This window comes from Sus scrofa, chromosome 12 (assembly GCF_054392235.1).
Source record: "Sus scrofa isolate SSC_HxYL_T2T_F1_AM1 chromosome 12, Sscrofa_HxYL_maternal_Yorkshire_Landrace_v2.0, whole genome shotgun sequence".
NCBI classification, from domain to species: domain Eukaryota; kingdom Metazoa; phylum Chordata; class Mammalia; order Artiodactyla; family Suidae; genus Sus; species Sus scrofa.
This window is the reverse complement of record NC_139394.1, coordinates 1,825,533-1,840,899: the sequence shown is the minus strand read 5'-3', so window position 1 is coordinate 1,840,899 and position 15,367 is coordinate 1,825,533. Positions and strand designations below refer to the sequence as shown.

At 56.4% G+C, this 15,367-nt stretch overlaps 1 protein-coding gene across 48 annotated transcripts in view; it reads left to right on the top strand.

The window, feature by feature from the left end:
* Window positions 1–15,367, top strand: part of RPTOR (regulatory associated protein of MTOR complex 1) — a 309,620-nt gene that overhangs the window by 219,990 nt on the left and 74,263 nt on the right. For all 48 annotated transcript variants that reach the window (XR_014820511.1, XM_084983236.1, XM_084983251.1 and 45 more), the window contains one exon: window positions 14,635–14,735. Coding sequence is in view for 47 of the 48 variants with exons in the window: in XM_084983236.1 (XP_084839362.1) it covers window positions 14,635–14,735 (101 nt within the window). In the remaining variant the exon portion in view is untranslated. The remainder of the gene's footprint in view (window positions 1–14,634; window positions 14,736–15,367) is intronic.

Genomic DNA, 15,367 nt, shown 5'->3' with positions numbered 1-15,367 from the left:
CCAATCGCAGCTGCAGCCACCGGCCTACGCCAGAGCCACAGCAACGTGGGATCCGAGCCGCATCTGCAACCTACACCACAGCTCACGGCAACGCCGGATCGTTAACCCACTGAGCAAGGGCAGGGACTGAACCCGCAACGTCATGGTTCCTAGTCGGATTCGTTGGTTCCTAGTCGGATTCGTTAACCACTGCGTCACGACGGGAACTCCTAGATTCATTTCTGATTTAATTTGCTTTAGAACTTGTGGGGGCTTTGTAACAAATAAACGGGAGGAGTTCCCGTCGTGGCGCAGTGGTTAACGAATCTGACTAGGAACCATGAGGTTGCGGGTTCGGTCCCTGCCCTTGCTCAGTGGGTTAACGATCCGGCGTTGCTGTGAGCTGTGGTGTAGGTTGCAGACGCGGCTCAGATCCCGCGTAGGCCAGTGGCTACAGCTCCGATTCGACCCCTAGCCTGGGAACCTCCATATGCCATGGGAGCGGCCCAAGAAATAGCAAAAAGACAAAAAAAAAAAAAAAAAAAACAAAAAAACAAATAAATGGGAGCAGCTATTCTTTTCTGAGCCCTGAACCTGCACCAGGTTTTGTGCTGCCTTGTGATGTGTTCATTTATTTTATGTTCTGAGCTCCTGTGGGGTTGGGGGGACAGAGGACCTGACTCAGGGAGGTGTCTCAGGGAAGTTAGGTAACCTGCCCGAAGTCACACAGCAAGAAGTGGCAGCGCCTGGAGGATCACAGCCAGGTCTCTTCAATTCCATTCCCTTTTTAACGCATAAACTGAAGGATCTCTTATTCTGCAAGTTCGCCCGTGGATATGGAGAGGGAGGAAGTGTTCATTTGGGTTGAGGACATATCAGGAAAGGTCTTAGGAGGGAGGTGATGTGAGTTTTATGGGTCTGCATGTCTGGTCTCCAAGGGCAGATGAGGTGTGGCTGCGGAGAGATGAGGGGCTCTCGAAGGTGTGGGAGGGGGACGGGTCAGTGTGCTGGGGGACCGGCTTCCTGGGAGGAGGGGGAGTTCACACCTGTTCCCTGCAGCCCTGCCAGGAAGACCTCAGGAGAATTATCCCAGAAAATCAAGAACAGCAGGCCCAACCTGATGGTCTTTGGGAACCGTTGTTTCTGCAGTGTTTTCATAAATTCACAGGAAGAGACAGAGGTTCCGGCAAGCCTCGGACAGCACTGCTCAGCACAGGGCATGGAGCGACCCCGCATGCCGGGCCCTTCTGTTAAACACCTGGAGGCGGTGCCTCCGGGTCTCCTGCCGAGGAGGCATCGCAGCCTCCACCTTCCACTCACGACTCCTCTCCGCCACTTTCTAGACCGGTTTCTCCAGAAGGGGCCACGCACCCCCGAGGGGGCTCCCCAAGCTTGAATGGACAAATGATGCTTTCCAGGCTCAAATGGACCGGAGCAGGCGTGCTCCCTGAGCTTGAATGCACCAAGGGGGGCTCCCCGGGCTCGAATGGACCAGGGGGGGCTCCCTGGGGCTTTTAGAAGCTGCCTTCTCTGGATGTCACAGGCTTTTTAGCAGCTTTTCAGACAGCCTCAGGGAGGGTCTGTCTGAAAATCACGCTAGAGTCGAGGACGGCCAGAGAACACCAGCTTTTTCAGGAAGTGCTTAAAAAACACGCTTAGGTTCAGATTCACTTCTGTGCTCTTGAATAAAAAAGAATCTGTCTTCATTGTGTCATAAACGTGTTGAAGAAACGCGTTTCCTCTCTTTGATCCCGCGTCTCTCTTTGATTTTTGTTTGCAGCCTCCAGAGGGTCTCGTGCTGCTGTCGGCTGGCCCCGGGGGTGGGCGATGGCTGATCATTCTGCAATGCTTCAGTACAGGCTAGATGAGCTCCAGAGTTTATTAGCTCCTGCTCACCACTGAGCTTTGGCAATTGTCACTCCTTTCCCCCAGAATTTCGAGATACATTTTTCTACATTTGCTTCACCGGTAGAGATTGGCAGCTTTCTGTTCCGTGGGAGCTGTTAAACGCAGAAGGAGAGGGATGTGAGCGAGGCAGCCCTGCACGCGGAAACCATTCGCTGTAGAGGCTCAGTGCAGATTTTTAAAAAAATCATTAGGAAACAGGCCGCCTGTGTGGGGTTTGAAGAAGTATCCGTTGGCTATTCAGAGGGAGAATTATGCAGTTTTCTAACCTCTCACCGTCAAGCCATTTTGATAACCCTGAGCCGTGTCCTCCAGGAGAGATTAACAAGAGCTTCGTTCAAGTCCGTGTTTTTAATCTGCAGGCCATGGTTTATTAGTGGCTGTAAAGTCAGTTTGATGAGTCACAGAAGAGGAAAGTGTGGAAAATATACTTGTCTTCCCAGGAACGTGAAGGTTCTCTGGTCCTGTTGTTTGAATGTGTATATTTATATGTGATCGTTTATGTGTATGTATCAGGTCACCGTGCAAAATGCATCGCTCACGAGGAGTTTTGGTCAACAAATCTGAAAGCCTCTTAACGTCCCCTGGGGACCAGGACATTCTGCCTCCCTGATGGCCCCGCCTTGAGGTGTCCGTGCCGTTAAGGTGTAGCTCGTCTCTTCCTCCTGGTTCACGGGGATCATCAAGAAAGAATCTGTAATAAGGAACAGAGAAGGGTGAGGGCCGGAGCCCAGGACACAGCATCTCAGCGGCTCCAAGGAGCCGCTCTGGCGACACAGGGTTTCAGCACCGTTTATATCTGGTCAGAACGACGACCGCACACCAAGCACGACAGGGTGCCTTCCTCCATGGTTTCGGAGGAGGCAGAGGAGCACACACGCTGTAGGTCCGCCCGCCGTGGCCTCGGAGAGGGGACTTAGCACGTGGGTGTCCCCGGAAGAGGCGTTTATCCCCACCTGCAAGGGCGCGCGCCTCCAGACGCCACCTCCTTTGCGCCAGGGCTCCAGGCAGGTGTGCCATGGGAGCACGCGGCGGACAGGCAGCTCGGGCTCCCGGAGGCTCCGGCCAGGTCACGGGCAGACGGAGCGACGCCCCCACCTCGGCGTGCGCCAGTCTCTCCATCCTCCCCAGCCAAGGTCGGCCCCGTGCGCCAGCCCACCGCCTGCCCTGGCTCCCTGGCGCTCATCGCCAGCGAAGCGCGTTGCTGCCACGCGCTTCCTCCTCTCTCCTTGTTCAAAATCATTTTGCCGATTTACTGCCGTTTTCCTTGAATTCAAAGCTCGTCGCCGTTTTCCCTGCAAGGTCTGCCCTTGGGAACTGCAGGAGGGGCGATGCCCCCTGCCTGGGAGAGTGTGCTGGAATGCTTGCCATGAAGAAGCGTCACGCTTCCGAGCTGCCTCGTGACGCAGTGGCTGAAGGATCCAGCCTTGGCACTGTAGCCGCTCGGGTTGCTGCTGCGGTGCAGGTTCGATCCCTGGCCCAGGAACGTGTGCACAGACTCCCCCGGGCAGGGCAGTAGCGTCGCCATGCGGCCGTTGTTCGGTTTGTGGTTCCAGAGTGTATCGTTTTCACATGTGTACGTACTGTGTGCAGGTATATAGACATCTTGTGTATATACGTAAACATAATGGTATGCATTTAAGCAGGTATCCTTATATATATATTTCTGTGGTGCTGTGTATTTTTAAGGTGCATCTTTTCACGGGATATTGTTGACTTTTGTTCTGTTTTCAACCCAGACTGAAAACTGCTGACTGCAATTGAGTTGCCCAGTCCTTTCATAATTAGTGATAAAACGGACGTATTTGGGTTTAAAACTACCATCCTATTTGCTTTCCCGCATTTCCCCCCATTTCTTTTTCTTCGACGTCGCTTTTTTCCTCCTGCGCTGCCGTCTTTTGTACTGGTTAGCAGAGCTCCCGTTGGGGCACAGCGGAAACGAATCCGCCTAGGAACCACGTACGAGTCAGTTTCTCTCTCTCTCTCTCTCCCTCTCTCTGTCTCTCTCTCTCCCTCTCTCTGTCTCTCTCTCTGTCTCTCTCTCTGTCTCTCTCTCTGTCTCTCTCTCTCTCTCTCTCTCTCTCTCGCCTTCTTTTGGCTCGTTAACCGCGTGTGCTTTTCCTACCCTAGAGTGGCTTCTCCAGAGCCAGGGTCTCCAGGCCAGGCAGGACACAAATGAGGCTTCACGAGCCACCGAAAGTCTCTCTCGTGTATTCTTGTTTGTCTTTTGTTATAATCCTTGAAAGTTATAATGCTCGGTACTCTTGTAGGTCATAAGAACAGGCTGCTGGCTGGATTTGGCCCTTGGGACATAGTTTTGGAGACCCCGGCTCATTAAAGTAGGTCTGTTGGCACCTCCCAGGAGATGCAAAGTGCTTAGAGCAGTTAGCTTCGTACTCGCTTCGGAATGGTGTGCCGTGACTTCCCTGTGTTTTAACTCGATAATCATCTCCAGAAACTCTGCGGAGTTAGTATTCACTTTGGAGTCCCCGACTGGCCCAGCAGAAATGAATCCGACCGGTACCCATGAGGATGCGGGTTCGCCTCTGGCCTCGCTCAGTGGGTTGGGGATCCGGCGTCGCCGTGCGCTGGGGCGTGGGTCGCATCTTCTGTCGTCTTGCCTTCCTGCCCGCCCCTCCAAGCGTCCTCCTGCGATCGTTTCGCTTTATTCCCTTTAGTGCAGGTTTGCCAGTGAAGAATTCTGGTTTTATTGTGTGAAAATGCCGTCGTTTCCCTTCATTTTTACTTTTTTTAAATTTTTTTGATTTTTAGGGCCACACCTACAGCATAGGGAAGTTGCTAGGCTAGGGGTCAAATCAGAGGTACGGCTGCCAGCCTACACCACAGCCGCAGCAACGCCAGGTCCGAACTGCATCTGCTGCCTACACCACAGCCACAGCAACGCCGGATCCTTAACCCGCTGAGCGAGGCCAGGGATCAAACCCAGTCAGATTCAGCTGGGTTGGGAACGCCCCTCCTAAAACTCATAGTTTTAACTTTTCTGTGTAATTTTGTGATCCATTTCAAGTCAACCTCTACGTGGTGTGGAGAAGGTTCTTTATGTGCCCGTGTCCAGTTGCTCCCGCGCCATCGTGAGGTCTGTTCCCCGTTGAATCACCTCGGTGCCCTTGACAAGAATCGAGTGGCTGTGAAGGTGTAGTCCTGTCGCCTTGTCCCATGACATTGAGCTCCGTGTCTGTCCTTCCGCCAGAACCACACTGTCTCGATCGTTGCAGCTTTATGGTACATCTGTTCCTGTTCAAAATGGTTTTGGCGCGTCGCACTCCCCGCACTTCCGGGTAAACTCCAGCCTCAGCTCAGCAGTTTCTGACAAGCCTGTGGGGTTTGTGCCGTGGTCGCCCTGAAGGCGTGGGCCCGTTCGGGCGTCGTCGTCCCGAGAGGACTGGTCTCGTGTCGGCAGCACGGCCCATCTCCCCAGTTAACGCCTTTTAGGATTTACCTCGGCAGCACTTTCTCGTTTGCTGTTGTTCGCTTTTCGTTTTAACCCCATGCGTCTGGCAGATGCCTAGGGCATCTCTGACGGTGACAGATGCAGCGCAAGGTGACACTCTCTGCTGAGAGCGGCGGTCAGAGCCATTCGGGGTTCCACGGGGAGGCGCTCGGAGGTCGGCGTGTGCAGGCAGGGAGACCGCAGGCCTCTGCCTAGTTCTGATCAGAGGTCTGGTCAGTGAGGTCAGGCCTGCGTGTCCGGAGAGGAGCTTGCGGTCAGCGGTGCACACGGCACGCCCAGGAGGACGTTAACGCCCGCCCGGCAGGGAGGCGGGACCAGATCTTCCTCTTTCGGCCGACTCCTGCGTATTTAGGGTCTGGAACTGTAAGTGCAGCTCGGAGGTCACGGAGGCCGCAGCATCTGCTGGACGTTGAGGCGTTTGGCCCACGTCACGGTCTTCATTGAAGAGCCTTTGCGGTTCACTAGGTGCCCTCCCGGCGGTGCTTTCTGGAGGGTCTGTCTGTGATTGGAGGTCACGCTAGGCGCCTGAGCACCTGCTGTGGATCGGCTGTAGGCGCTGCACACCTCATCTCAACTGAACCCCCAAAGCGATCCTCGCTGGCATCTTCTAGACGAGAGGACTTTGCCCAGAGGTGGTAGGGCCACACAACTGTGAGCAAAATTCCAGAACCAAACCCCAGTCTTTATGGCTCCAGTCCTTAGGTTTTTAACCCTGACCTGCTCCATGCAACCCTTTTCTTGGACTTGGAGCCCTCAGTCTGCGTTAGATTTTTCATGGTGTTTCCACAGCATCTACCATAATCTTTATCACGTACTGACTTAGTTGCCGATACTTTATGGTTTTAGCTGTCTGTGTATTTTGCAAATGGTCTAATAAATTTCCACTTTTAAATTGTTTAATAATAGCATATAGAAATGCATTTGCTTTTCTATAGTAACTACAGTTGACTGTGCCAAACTCACGAGTTCTGATAGCTGTCTTATCTGTGCGTATAATTATATCATCTGCAAATGAATGAAATTTTACTTCTTCCTCTCTTGTCTTTGTCTTTAATTCCTTTTTCTTGCTTTATTCTACTAGCTGATGCCTCCACTACAAAGTGGAGTAGAACTGATGCAACTTGGCATCCAAGCTGTGATCCTAATTAAGGATCAATTAAGGGGGAAACATTTATTTTATCTTTTTATCTTTTTTTGGTCTTTTTGCCATTTCTAGGGCCGCTTCCATGGCATGTGGAGGTTCCCAGGCTAGGGGTCTAGCCGGAGCCGGAGCCACGGGCCTACGCCAGAGCCACAGCAGCACCAGATCCGAGCTGCGTCTGCAACCTACACCACAGCTCACGGCAACGCCGGATCCTTAACCCACTGAGCCAGGCCAGGGATCGAACCTGCAACCTCATGGTTCCTAGTCGGATTCGTCAACCACTGCACCCCGACGGGAACTCCTATTTTATCTTATTAAGTGTAACGTGAGCTGTGAATTTTCGTAGATGCCCTTTGTCGGGTTGCGGAGGGAGGTTCCCTTCTATATGTAGTTTCCTGAGAGCCTTTATCACAAACAGGCATTGAAATCTGTGTGGCACTTTTCCTCATCTATTGAGAGACTGATTTTCTCCTTGATCCTGTTAATAAGCCGCATTACCTTATCGACGCCCAAAGTTAAACAAACAAACCTCGTGTGTCTGTGACAACCCCTTTGATATCCTGCTGGGTCCAACTTAATAATGTTTTATTAAAAATTTATGTAGGTAGTTCCCTTCGTGGCTCAAAAGAAACGGGTCTGACTAGTATCCATGAAGACGAGGGTTCGATCCCTGGCCTGGCTCAGTGGGTTCAGGATCCAGCGTTGCTGTGAGCTGCGGTGTAGGTCCCAGATGCGGCTCAGATCCCGCGTGGCTGTGGCTGTGGTGGAGGCCGGCGGCTGCAGCTCTGATTCGGCCCCTGGCCTGGAAGCCTCCCACATGCCGTGGGTGCAGCCCTAAAAAGCAAAGAGAAAAATAATCACTTAAGTACCTGTGTTCTGCGCGGTGGTAATCTCCACCACCCGGTGGGCACAGCCACACCCTCCGACAAGACCTAAACCTCGGCCTTGGGTGGGGCCCCTCCTAATCACCCCTTCTTTGGGTTTGCTCCCTGAGCCCAAGAGTAGTAGCTGCTCCCTAAAGACATCTCTTCGTCCTTCCTGGGAGTTAGTGATCTCCAAATTTTAGCTAAGATATTAACCACTGAGTTTTGTCCATTTAATTTACCGGCATGGCTTTTATCTCCTGACCATGCCCTTATAATACATGTTACCTTAAAAATTATATACATTTTGGAGTTCCTGTTGTGGCTCAGCAGGAACCAACCCAGCTAGTACCCATGAAGACATGGGTTCGTTCCCTGGCCTCGCTCAGTGGGTTAGGGATTCAGTGTCGCTGTGAGCTGTGGTGTAGGTTGTAGATGCGGCTCAGATCCCGCATGGCTGTGGCTGTGGTGAGGCCGGCAGCTGTAGCTCCTATTCAACCCCCTAGCCTGGAAACCTTCTTAGGCTGTGGGGACGGCCCTTAAAAAAAAAAGTTATGCATTTTTCCTCTGACCCCTTTTTAAAAGTTCCCTTTTGTCTTGGATTTGGGCAGTTTTATTCTGATGTGCCCATATGGGCATCCTCTGTATTTGTCCTGCCCTGTGGCTATAGCATTTCTTCAGCCTGAGTGCTGCAGACTGAGTTACGCTCCCCCACACGTGTGTGCTCAAGCCCCAACTCCCAGTGTGGTGATGTCTGGAGCCGAAGGTCGTGGGTTGGATGAAGGCGTGAGGGTGGGGCCGCGCGGGGCTTGGTGCCCTTGTTAGAAGAGGGCGCTGCCCGCTCGCTCCCTCCTGCCGCCCGCAGACCCCGGGAGGGCCCCGATCCCAGGCTTCTGTCGCCAGCACTGAGAGAGCAGACGTCCGAGGATGGCCTGTGACAACAGCCCGTGCCCACGAAGCCGCTCTGCTCTGAGGTCTTTCATCGGCTCTGGAAAATTCTCATCCACTGTTTTCTTGAGTTTTGCTTCTGTTTTCCATTTGTGCTCTTCTCTCTCTCTTTGGGACCCCAATGTGTGCGTCCAAGATCTTTTCAGTTTCTCAGGTGCTCTCTCTCATGTCCCGACCTCTTGTCTCTTTCTGCTTAATTGTGAATTGTGAGTGTTTTTCTCTTTTCTTCTTTTCTTTTTTCTTTGGCCTTTTCTAGGGCTGCACCCACGGCATATGGGGGTTCCCAGGCCAGGGGTCGAATTGGAGCTGTAGCCACCACCCTAACCACAGCCACAGCCACAGCAATGCCAGATCCGAGCTGCATCTACGACCTACACCGCAGCTCACAGCAACGCCGGATCGTTAACCCACTGAGTGAGGCCAGGGATCGAACCAGCAATCTCATGGTTCCTAGTCGGATTCGTGAACCACTGCGCCACGACGGGAACTCTGTGAGTGTTTTTTCTGAGCCGTCTTCCCTTGCTCCCTTCACTCTTGTCAGATCTGGTGTTGAGCCCACCTACTGAGTTCTAAGTTAATAGACTGTATTTCGAAGTTTTTGAGGTTCTGGAACGTCTGGAGTTTATGTTACAGTTTCCGGTTCTCAGCCAGAGGTTTCCACCCTCTCTCAGTTCCATGAGCCTTTGAAGGGCTGCGGTGGTGAGGTCGGGTCTGGCGTTGCCATTGTCCGAATCCTCGGTCCTCCTCCGTCTCTTGCAGGTCGTTTGCCTCTATTGCTGGCGTCAGGTGCCTGCGTGGTGAGCGGCGTGGTTGATTCCCAGTGTGAGTGTCAGGAGTACAGCAGTGGCTCACCGCCGTCGCAGGCTATAGTCCGTGTGCAGTGTCTTTAATGGAAAGGGAGATTGGGCAGAGGTCGGGGTGATGCGAGGCTGAGCGACGTCTAGTTCGCCCTTCTCGCCCTGCTCCAGCCTCGGGGTCTCACCAGAGCGCCATCGCCTCCGGTTTGGCCTCCAGCTCTGTGCGTGAGTCCACAGGCTCCTGCTTTAGAAATTGCCAGATGCCTCCAGGAGGAAGAGCCCAAATGCCCACTCAAGCCTTGGGCTTCCCTCTCTCAAGTTTTGGCCCCAAAATTCCCCACAGCCCTGCCAGCACCCCATCCTGGAAAAGCATCACACACCCACACAGCCTTGCTCGTTCCCGGGGGAGAGCAGCCTGAGCCGCCTTTCTGCCGCTGCCCGGAGGGAACCTGTGACCTCGTCTCAACCCGCAGAGGGGAGCCGCACCGCACGCCCCCGCCTCGCCGTGCTTATTCAGGGCCCGGCTGACGCAGCTCGAGGATCGCATGGTGGGGGCCCCCGGGGGAGGGCTGAGAGCCAAGTGCAGCGTCCGTGGCTTCCTGCATTTGAACAGGTGCAGCGCCACTGCAGCCAGGCGCGCACCTGCCCCCAGACACAGTCCTGCAGCCCGGGCGCAGGGGGCATCACGCTGTGCACACTGTGGGTTCCAGGCTCCCTCGGACGGATCAGTGACCGTGGCTCAAGGTCTGAGGAGGGCTAGAAAAAAGGCACCGTGTGGTAGGACCCAGATGGTGTTTGGAGCTTCCCGTTGTACAGCTTTAAGGAGAGAGAGAGACTGGGGCGGGAACCAGGGCGCCGTTGCCTGGTCTGTTCAGCAGAACGTCACCCTATGAGGAGATACGGCAGACGTGCACTGGCTCGGGCAGGCGACCCCGCCTTAATTTATGTCACACAGCTTTCTCCTCCCGCCCAGCGGAACTTTGAGATGGATTGAGATTGTGTGTTTGTTGTGGCTACGTGTGCACATCTGGCTTCGTGCAGCCTGACCTGATTGAGGAGAGGGACCTGCACCTGGGACCTGGGCTCGGGTGTCCGGCTTTGTCTCACCACATGTCCAGCCAGTGTGCGCTGACGTGGCTATTCAAAAGAAGTACTTTAAAAACGAATTGCTAGGTCTAGCCCCCTGTTTTCTTCGTCACGACACATTTCTTTTTTATTTTTAGCTTTGGCTGTGCCCAAAGTATACCAAAGTTCCCGGGCCAGGGATCGAACCTGAGCCACAGCAGAGACCTGAGCCGCTGCCGTTACAGTGCCAGGTCCTTGACCCACTGTGCCACAGAAGACATCCACGAGGCCTTTCTTTGCATTAAATAAATGAACTGGCCCAGGCTTCTCTGCACCGTCATTCTCATAAAGCCGTTTAAAGCAGACACAGCAAAGGTGCACCCTGCTTTGTTTGAAATGAGTATGAGGGAGTTCCCATTGTAGCTCGGCAGGTTACAAACCTGATGCAGGTTCAATCCCTGGCCTCGCTCAGAGTTAAGGACCCAGCGTTGCGGTGAGCTGTGGTGTAGGTTGCAGATGCGGATACCGTGTTGCTGTGGCTGTGGTGGAGGCCGGCAGCCGCAGCTCCAATTGGACCCCTAGCCTGGGAACCTCCACGTGCTGCAGGTGCGGCCCTAAAAAGGAAGAAAAAGAAAGGAAAAGAAGGAAATGAATATGAAAGTATATAAATTCAACCAGTTATGCGGCTTTCAGATATTTGCCCTTTTTGAGAAAACTTGCTTAGCCTCCTCTTCTTAAAAGTTTCGTTTTTCCTTGTTATGCGGGTAGTGTGTTTCGGCATAGCCGTGCTGTTAAATACCCGTGAGCAGGAGGAATGGGGTCATCCGTAACCCCACGAGGCTGCAGACGATCTTCCGACTCCTTTGGTGCGGCCCCCAGACTTGTTTTCTACGGTGCTGGTGGATGTCTTGAACGAAAATGTGGCCTCTCTCTACACACCGTTATTTCAGCGCATTTCAAATTGAGCTGCTGCCTGGCGGTGTCGGGAGGATGGCCTGCTGGGTCTTAGATGCTGAGATGTGTGATCACTGGAGTATTTTTGGTGGGTTCGTATCGTTTTCTTGGAAAGCCGAGCCTTTCACTGAACACCTTCCTTGCGCAGAGCTGCGAGCCTCAGCGGGGCTCCCTCCACTGCCTCATCAAAAATGTACGGAGCAGCTGTTGGGCGGCAGGCGCCCTGCACTGAGCGACGGCTTGGCCGAGGAAGAACACGAGCCGCTTTCCAGGCGCCCTGAGCCTGGTGGCAGACGAGCCCGGACACCAGCCGCCCTTTACGGCGCAGGTGTCCACAGAGTCCTGGGGGGCCTCAGAGCCGAACCTGAAGCCTGGGGGGGCCCAGGAGTGTCCTAAGAGGAGGTGGAACATGAGGGCTGCTCTCTGCTCCCTGAGCCAGGGCACGTGGCCCACCCGAGGTGACAGGCTCCCTGGAGCAGCCGTGGGAGAGGCGGGAGGCTTAGGGCAGCAGACGGCAGCATCTCCCGAGACGGCCGTGCAGCCAGGGACACGAGGGGACACGGGCTTGCGGGGAGAAGCAGGGGAGGCAGATGCGGGAGCACAGCCGGGACCCTGAAAGCCGAGGAGGCCCTGCACCTCCGCTGACCTCACCCCTCCCCACCCTTCTTGAGGGGTCTGGGCAGTGTCGCCACAGCACCAGGGAGCAGCTGTGGTTAAACGGGGACGTGACAGGGCAGAGCCGTGGGCTGTGGGGTCTACGAGGAGCCTGATCTATGCCAGGAGAGCCAGTCGTTGCCGTGGGGATGTATCGCCTGGCTGCACGGATAATTATCACGCGTGGAGCAGCAGTGGGTAAATAAGAGGACGGAAGCCCGGGGCCGGCGGGGTGCAGAGCAGAGGCTGCTGTGGTCAGGGCGCCTGCTGGGGCTTCACTTGTGAAGGCCGAGCCCGTAGGGTCCCCGGGGGCAGGGAGCTGTTTCAGGCAGTTTGTTTTTGTCGTGCTGCGAGGTAATGGCCCTGAGCAGAGGGAGCTAGTTTCAAAGTTTAATGGGTCGAGTCAGGCAGTAAAAGATGGTTTTGAAGCCACGTGGGAACTTTCTCCCCGACTCTGGGGACAGCGGTCTCCCCCTGCTCCTCGGGCCTCGCGGTGGCCCGTCTGGGGAGGCGTGGGAAGCGCGGGCGGGGCCAGGCCCTGCTCTTCTTCGTTCCCGGGGGGGTCTTGGTGAAGTCGCCGTGGCTAAAATGTCGTTGAAGGCACTGCAGCGGCGAGCGGAGACCCCTGAGGATGTTTGAACACAGGCATCCCCGGGCCACCCCCTGCCACTGAGGGTGCCTTCCCAGGCCTGGCCCAGCAGGAGGGCAGTGCGCGAGCTGCCCCTGGGCCAGCGACGGGCTCCCGTGGCAGCGACGAGCATGAGCTCGAGTTTAGACAAGTGGGTCTGAGGCGGAGGCGGCGCGAGGGGCGGGGAAGGCACCTCGCACTGGGTTCTGGTGTGAGATCCGGGCGGCGGCGGGCAGTGCCAAGCTGTCGGTGGGCCGCGCGCATGTCGGGAGGGAAGACGGCCCGGCGGCTGGCTGCGGCGGGGGGACTTCCAGGAGGGCGTGCGTTTCCCATGGGTGTCAGCTGCTTGGCTGCTGCTTCTCCTTGGAAGCGCCATCCACTTTATTTTGGTCCCATTTTGCATATGAGGTCAGCCCGAGTGACTCAGAGCTGAGAAGGCGCCAGAAGTCACCCAGACACGCGCAGCTGGGACCGGAGACCGCATTTTCTCCTCTCCCGGTTCCAGGATCTGTCCCCGACCCACAGCTGTCACACGGAAGTTCGTCCTTGGTTAATACTGTGGGTTCAGAGTTTGAAAGAATCACTCGGACGAGGAATGAAAAGGGGGGGTGGGGGTGAGAGGCGCTTTAGCAGCAGAATGAGTCCTGTGTTTGAGCCTCTGCTCTGCCTTTCTTCACGGCCTTGTGCCGGGGACCCAGGCAGCCCCCAGAGTGGCTCGGCTTCTGACAGTCCTCGGGACCAGACACAGACAGGAGAGTGGCTTCCGAGGTGCTTAGTTCGAAGTGCGGAGGGAGGGAGGTGGGGCTTGTGTCCGCTGTCGTCAGGGTGTGGCACCTGGCGGCCCGGCGCAGGAGACGTGCCCTGGGATGGCTGGTGGGTTGAGTGGTTCCAGTGGCTGCCAGGCCCGTCCGGGGTCGGCCAGGCAGACGGCCCGGCCGGTGGCTTCACGACAGGCTTGGTGAAAGGCACCAGCGGTGTTTTCAGGAGGTCGTGGGAGGAGTCTAGTTTTCCGTCTATCTGCCAGGGGTTGTCACAAGATGAGGATCCTTAAAACCCACCTAAAGGCACAGTGACCCTTCCACCTGGCCAGGAGCGGCCTCTGCTCCCCTGGGGGCGCAGTGTCGGCACAGGGGGGACGTCTCGGGGGAGCCCCTCCCAAGGGCCAGACCCCGAGGAGCCAGCCACCAGCGACATGCTCCGGGCAGGGTTGGCAACAGACCTGGGCAGGCCCTCCTTCGCGAAGGCCGTGCGGTCCCCAGCCGCTGCCGCCCGGGTGCCGGCGATGCGCAGAGGTGGGGCTTTCCCTCTGGCCGCTGTCCTGCACGTGGTGGGATGAGGACCGTGCGACAGCTGTCCCGCTTCGACTTAACGCTGCCAACAGGCATTTCCCCGCGCCATGAAAACATTTGTAAACAACAGTTTACCGGCTTGTAGTTACTGCTGTGGTTGTTCCGTAATTAATCATTCACCCTTGTTGGCCACAGAGGTAGTTTCTGACTGTGCACTGTTAGAAATGAGACGCTGCGTGTCTTCGTTTCTGGTTCTGGGTTGACTCTGGGAAGCAGACTCCGTGAGGAAGGGGGCAGACGTCTGTCCTTCCCGAGCACCGCGCCAGCTGCGCGCCCCGGGTGTCGTGTGCGAGGGGCCGCAAGCGCAGGTCACGGGGAGGGTCGCCCACCCAGTCGTCTCTCGGGGTTTTTCCGAGTTCCTTGCTGCAAGCAGGTGGGGAAGTGCTCGCAGCTCCGCTCCCGGGCCCCAGGAAGGGGGGCCACCTCGCCCAGGACCCCGCACCCGTTTACCAGGTGCGGTCTGGACTTGTGTTCATGTAGCGCCATCAGTGTTCGTGTAGGGACTGGCTCGGGCCACTGAGGAGGTCTGGCCTTTGCCCCCAGCTTCGGAGGTGACCTGTGTGCTCCCGAATAGGAGTGTCTGGACCAGGGTGAGGCCCCGGGCAGGGACCCCCCCCCTCCGGCTGGGCAGAGCCCCGTGCCCGCTCTCACGTGGACGCCCGGGGGCCGCCTCTGTGTCGGGGACGAGGGCCGGGCGTGAAGTGGAGGCTGAACGCTGAGACGTGGGCTCAGAAGCACAGAGTCTGAAGGCCGTGGGGAGGCAGGGCGGTCCCCCTGGCGTGGCCCCCATCTGACGTTCCTGTCCCCTGGCCCGTCTCCCCTCCGGCCCTCCCTCTGTTCCCGTGTCTGTGGCTGCGACTGTCCGGTGTTTCCCAGGATTCCCGGGCGGCTCAACGACCGGCGGACGCCTCTGGGGGAGCTCAACTGGATCTTCACAGCCATCACCGACACCATCGCCTGGAACGTGCTGCCTCGGGGTGAGGCCGGCGGCGGCTGGCGGCCGTCAGCGGGGCAGGGCAGCGGGGGCTGCAGGGGCGGGCGGGGCCTGGGGCCGCTGGAGCGCGAGCGAGGGGGGCTCGGAGAAGCCCTTGGTGTTTTGGGCAGACCCGGGGCGCGCGCGCGCGTCTCAGTCCTTGCGGCAGCGTGTGTCCCAGAACCAGAGTTACTGCTGCAGGAGGTGTGTGTGTGTTTGCTGCCGGTCGGCCCGGGGTATCTGTTCGTGTTGTGGATGTGACGCAGGTCCTGCCAGCAGGAAATGTGCACCTTAGCGGTGATACTTGGAGTGATTTTTTTTTTTTTTTTCTTTTTACGGCCACATCGGCGGCATCTGGAGGCTCCCAGGCCAGGGGTCACATCAGCGCTATAGCTGCTGGTCTACACCACAGCCACAGCAATGCGGGATCCGAGCCGTGTCTGCGACCCACACCACAGGTCACAGCAACACTGGATCCTTAACCCACGGAGCGAGGCCAGGGATCGAACCTGCGACCTCATGGTTCCTAGTCGGATTCGTTACCACTGCGTCACGACAGGAGCACCAGGGGCAATTTTTGATGAAAGTTATCTGTGTGTTTGGCTTCAAATGCTGGACGTGAATCCCTGAAGATGC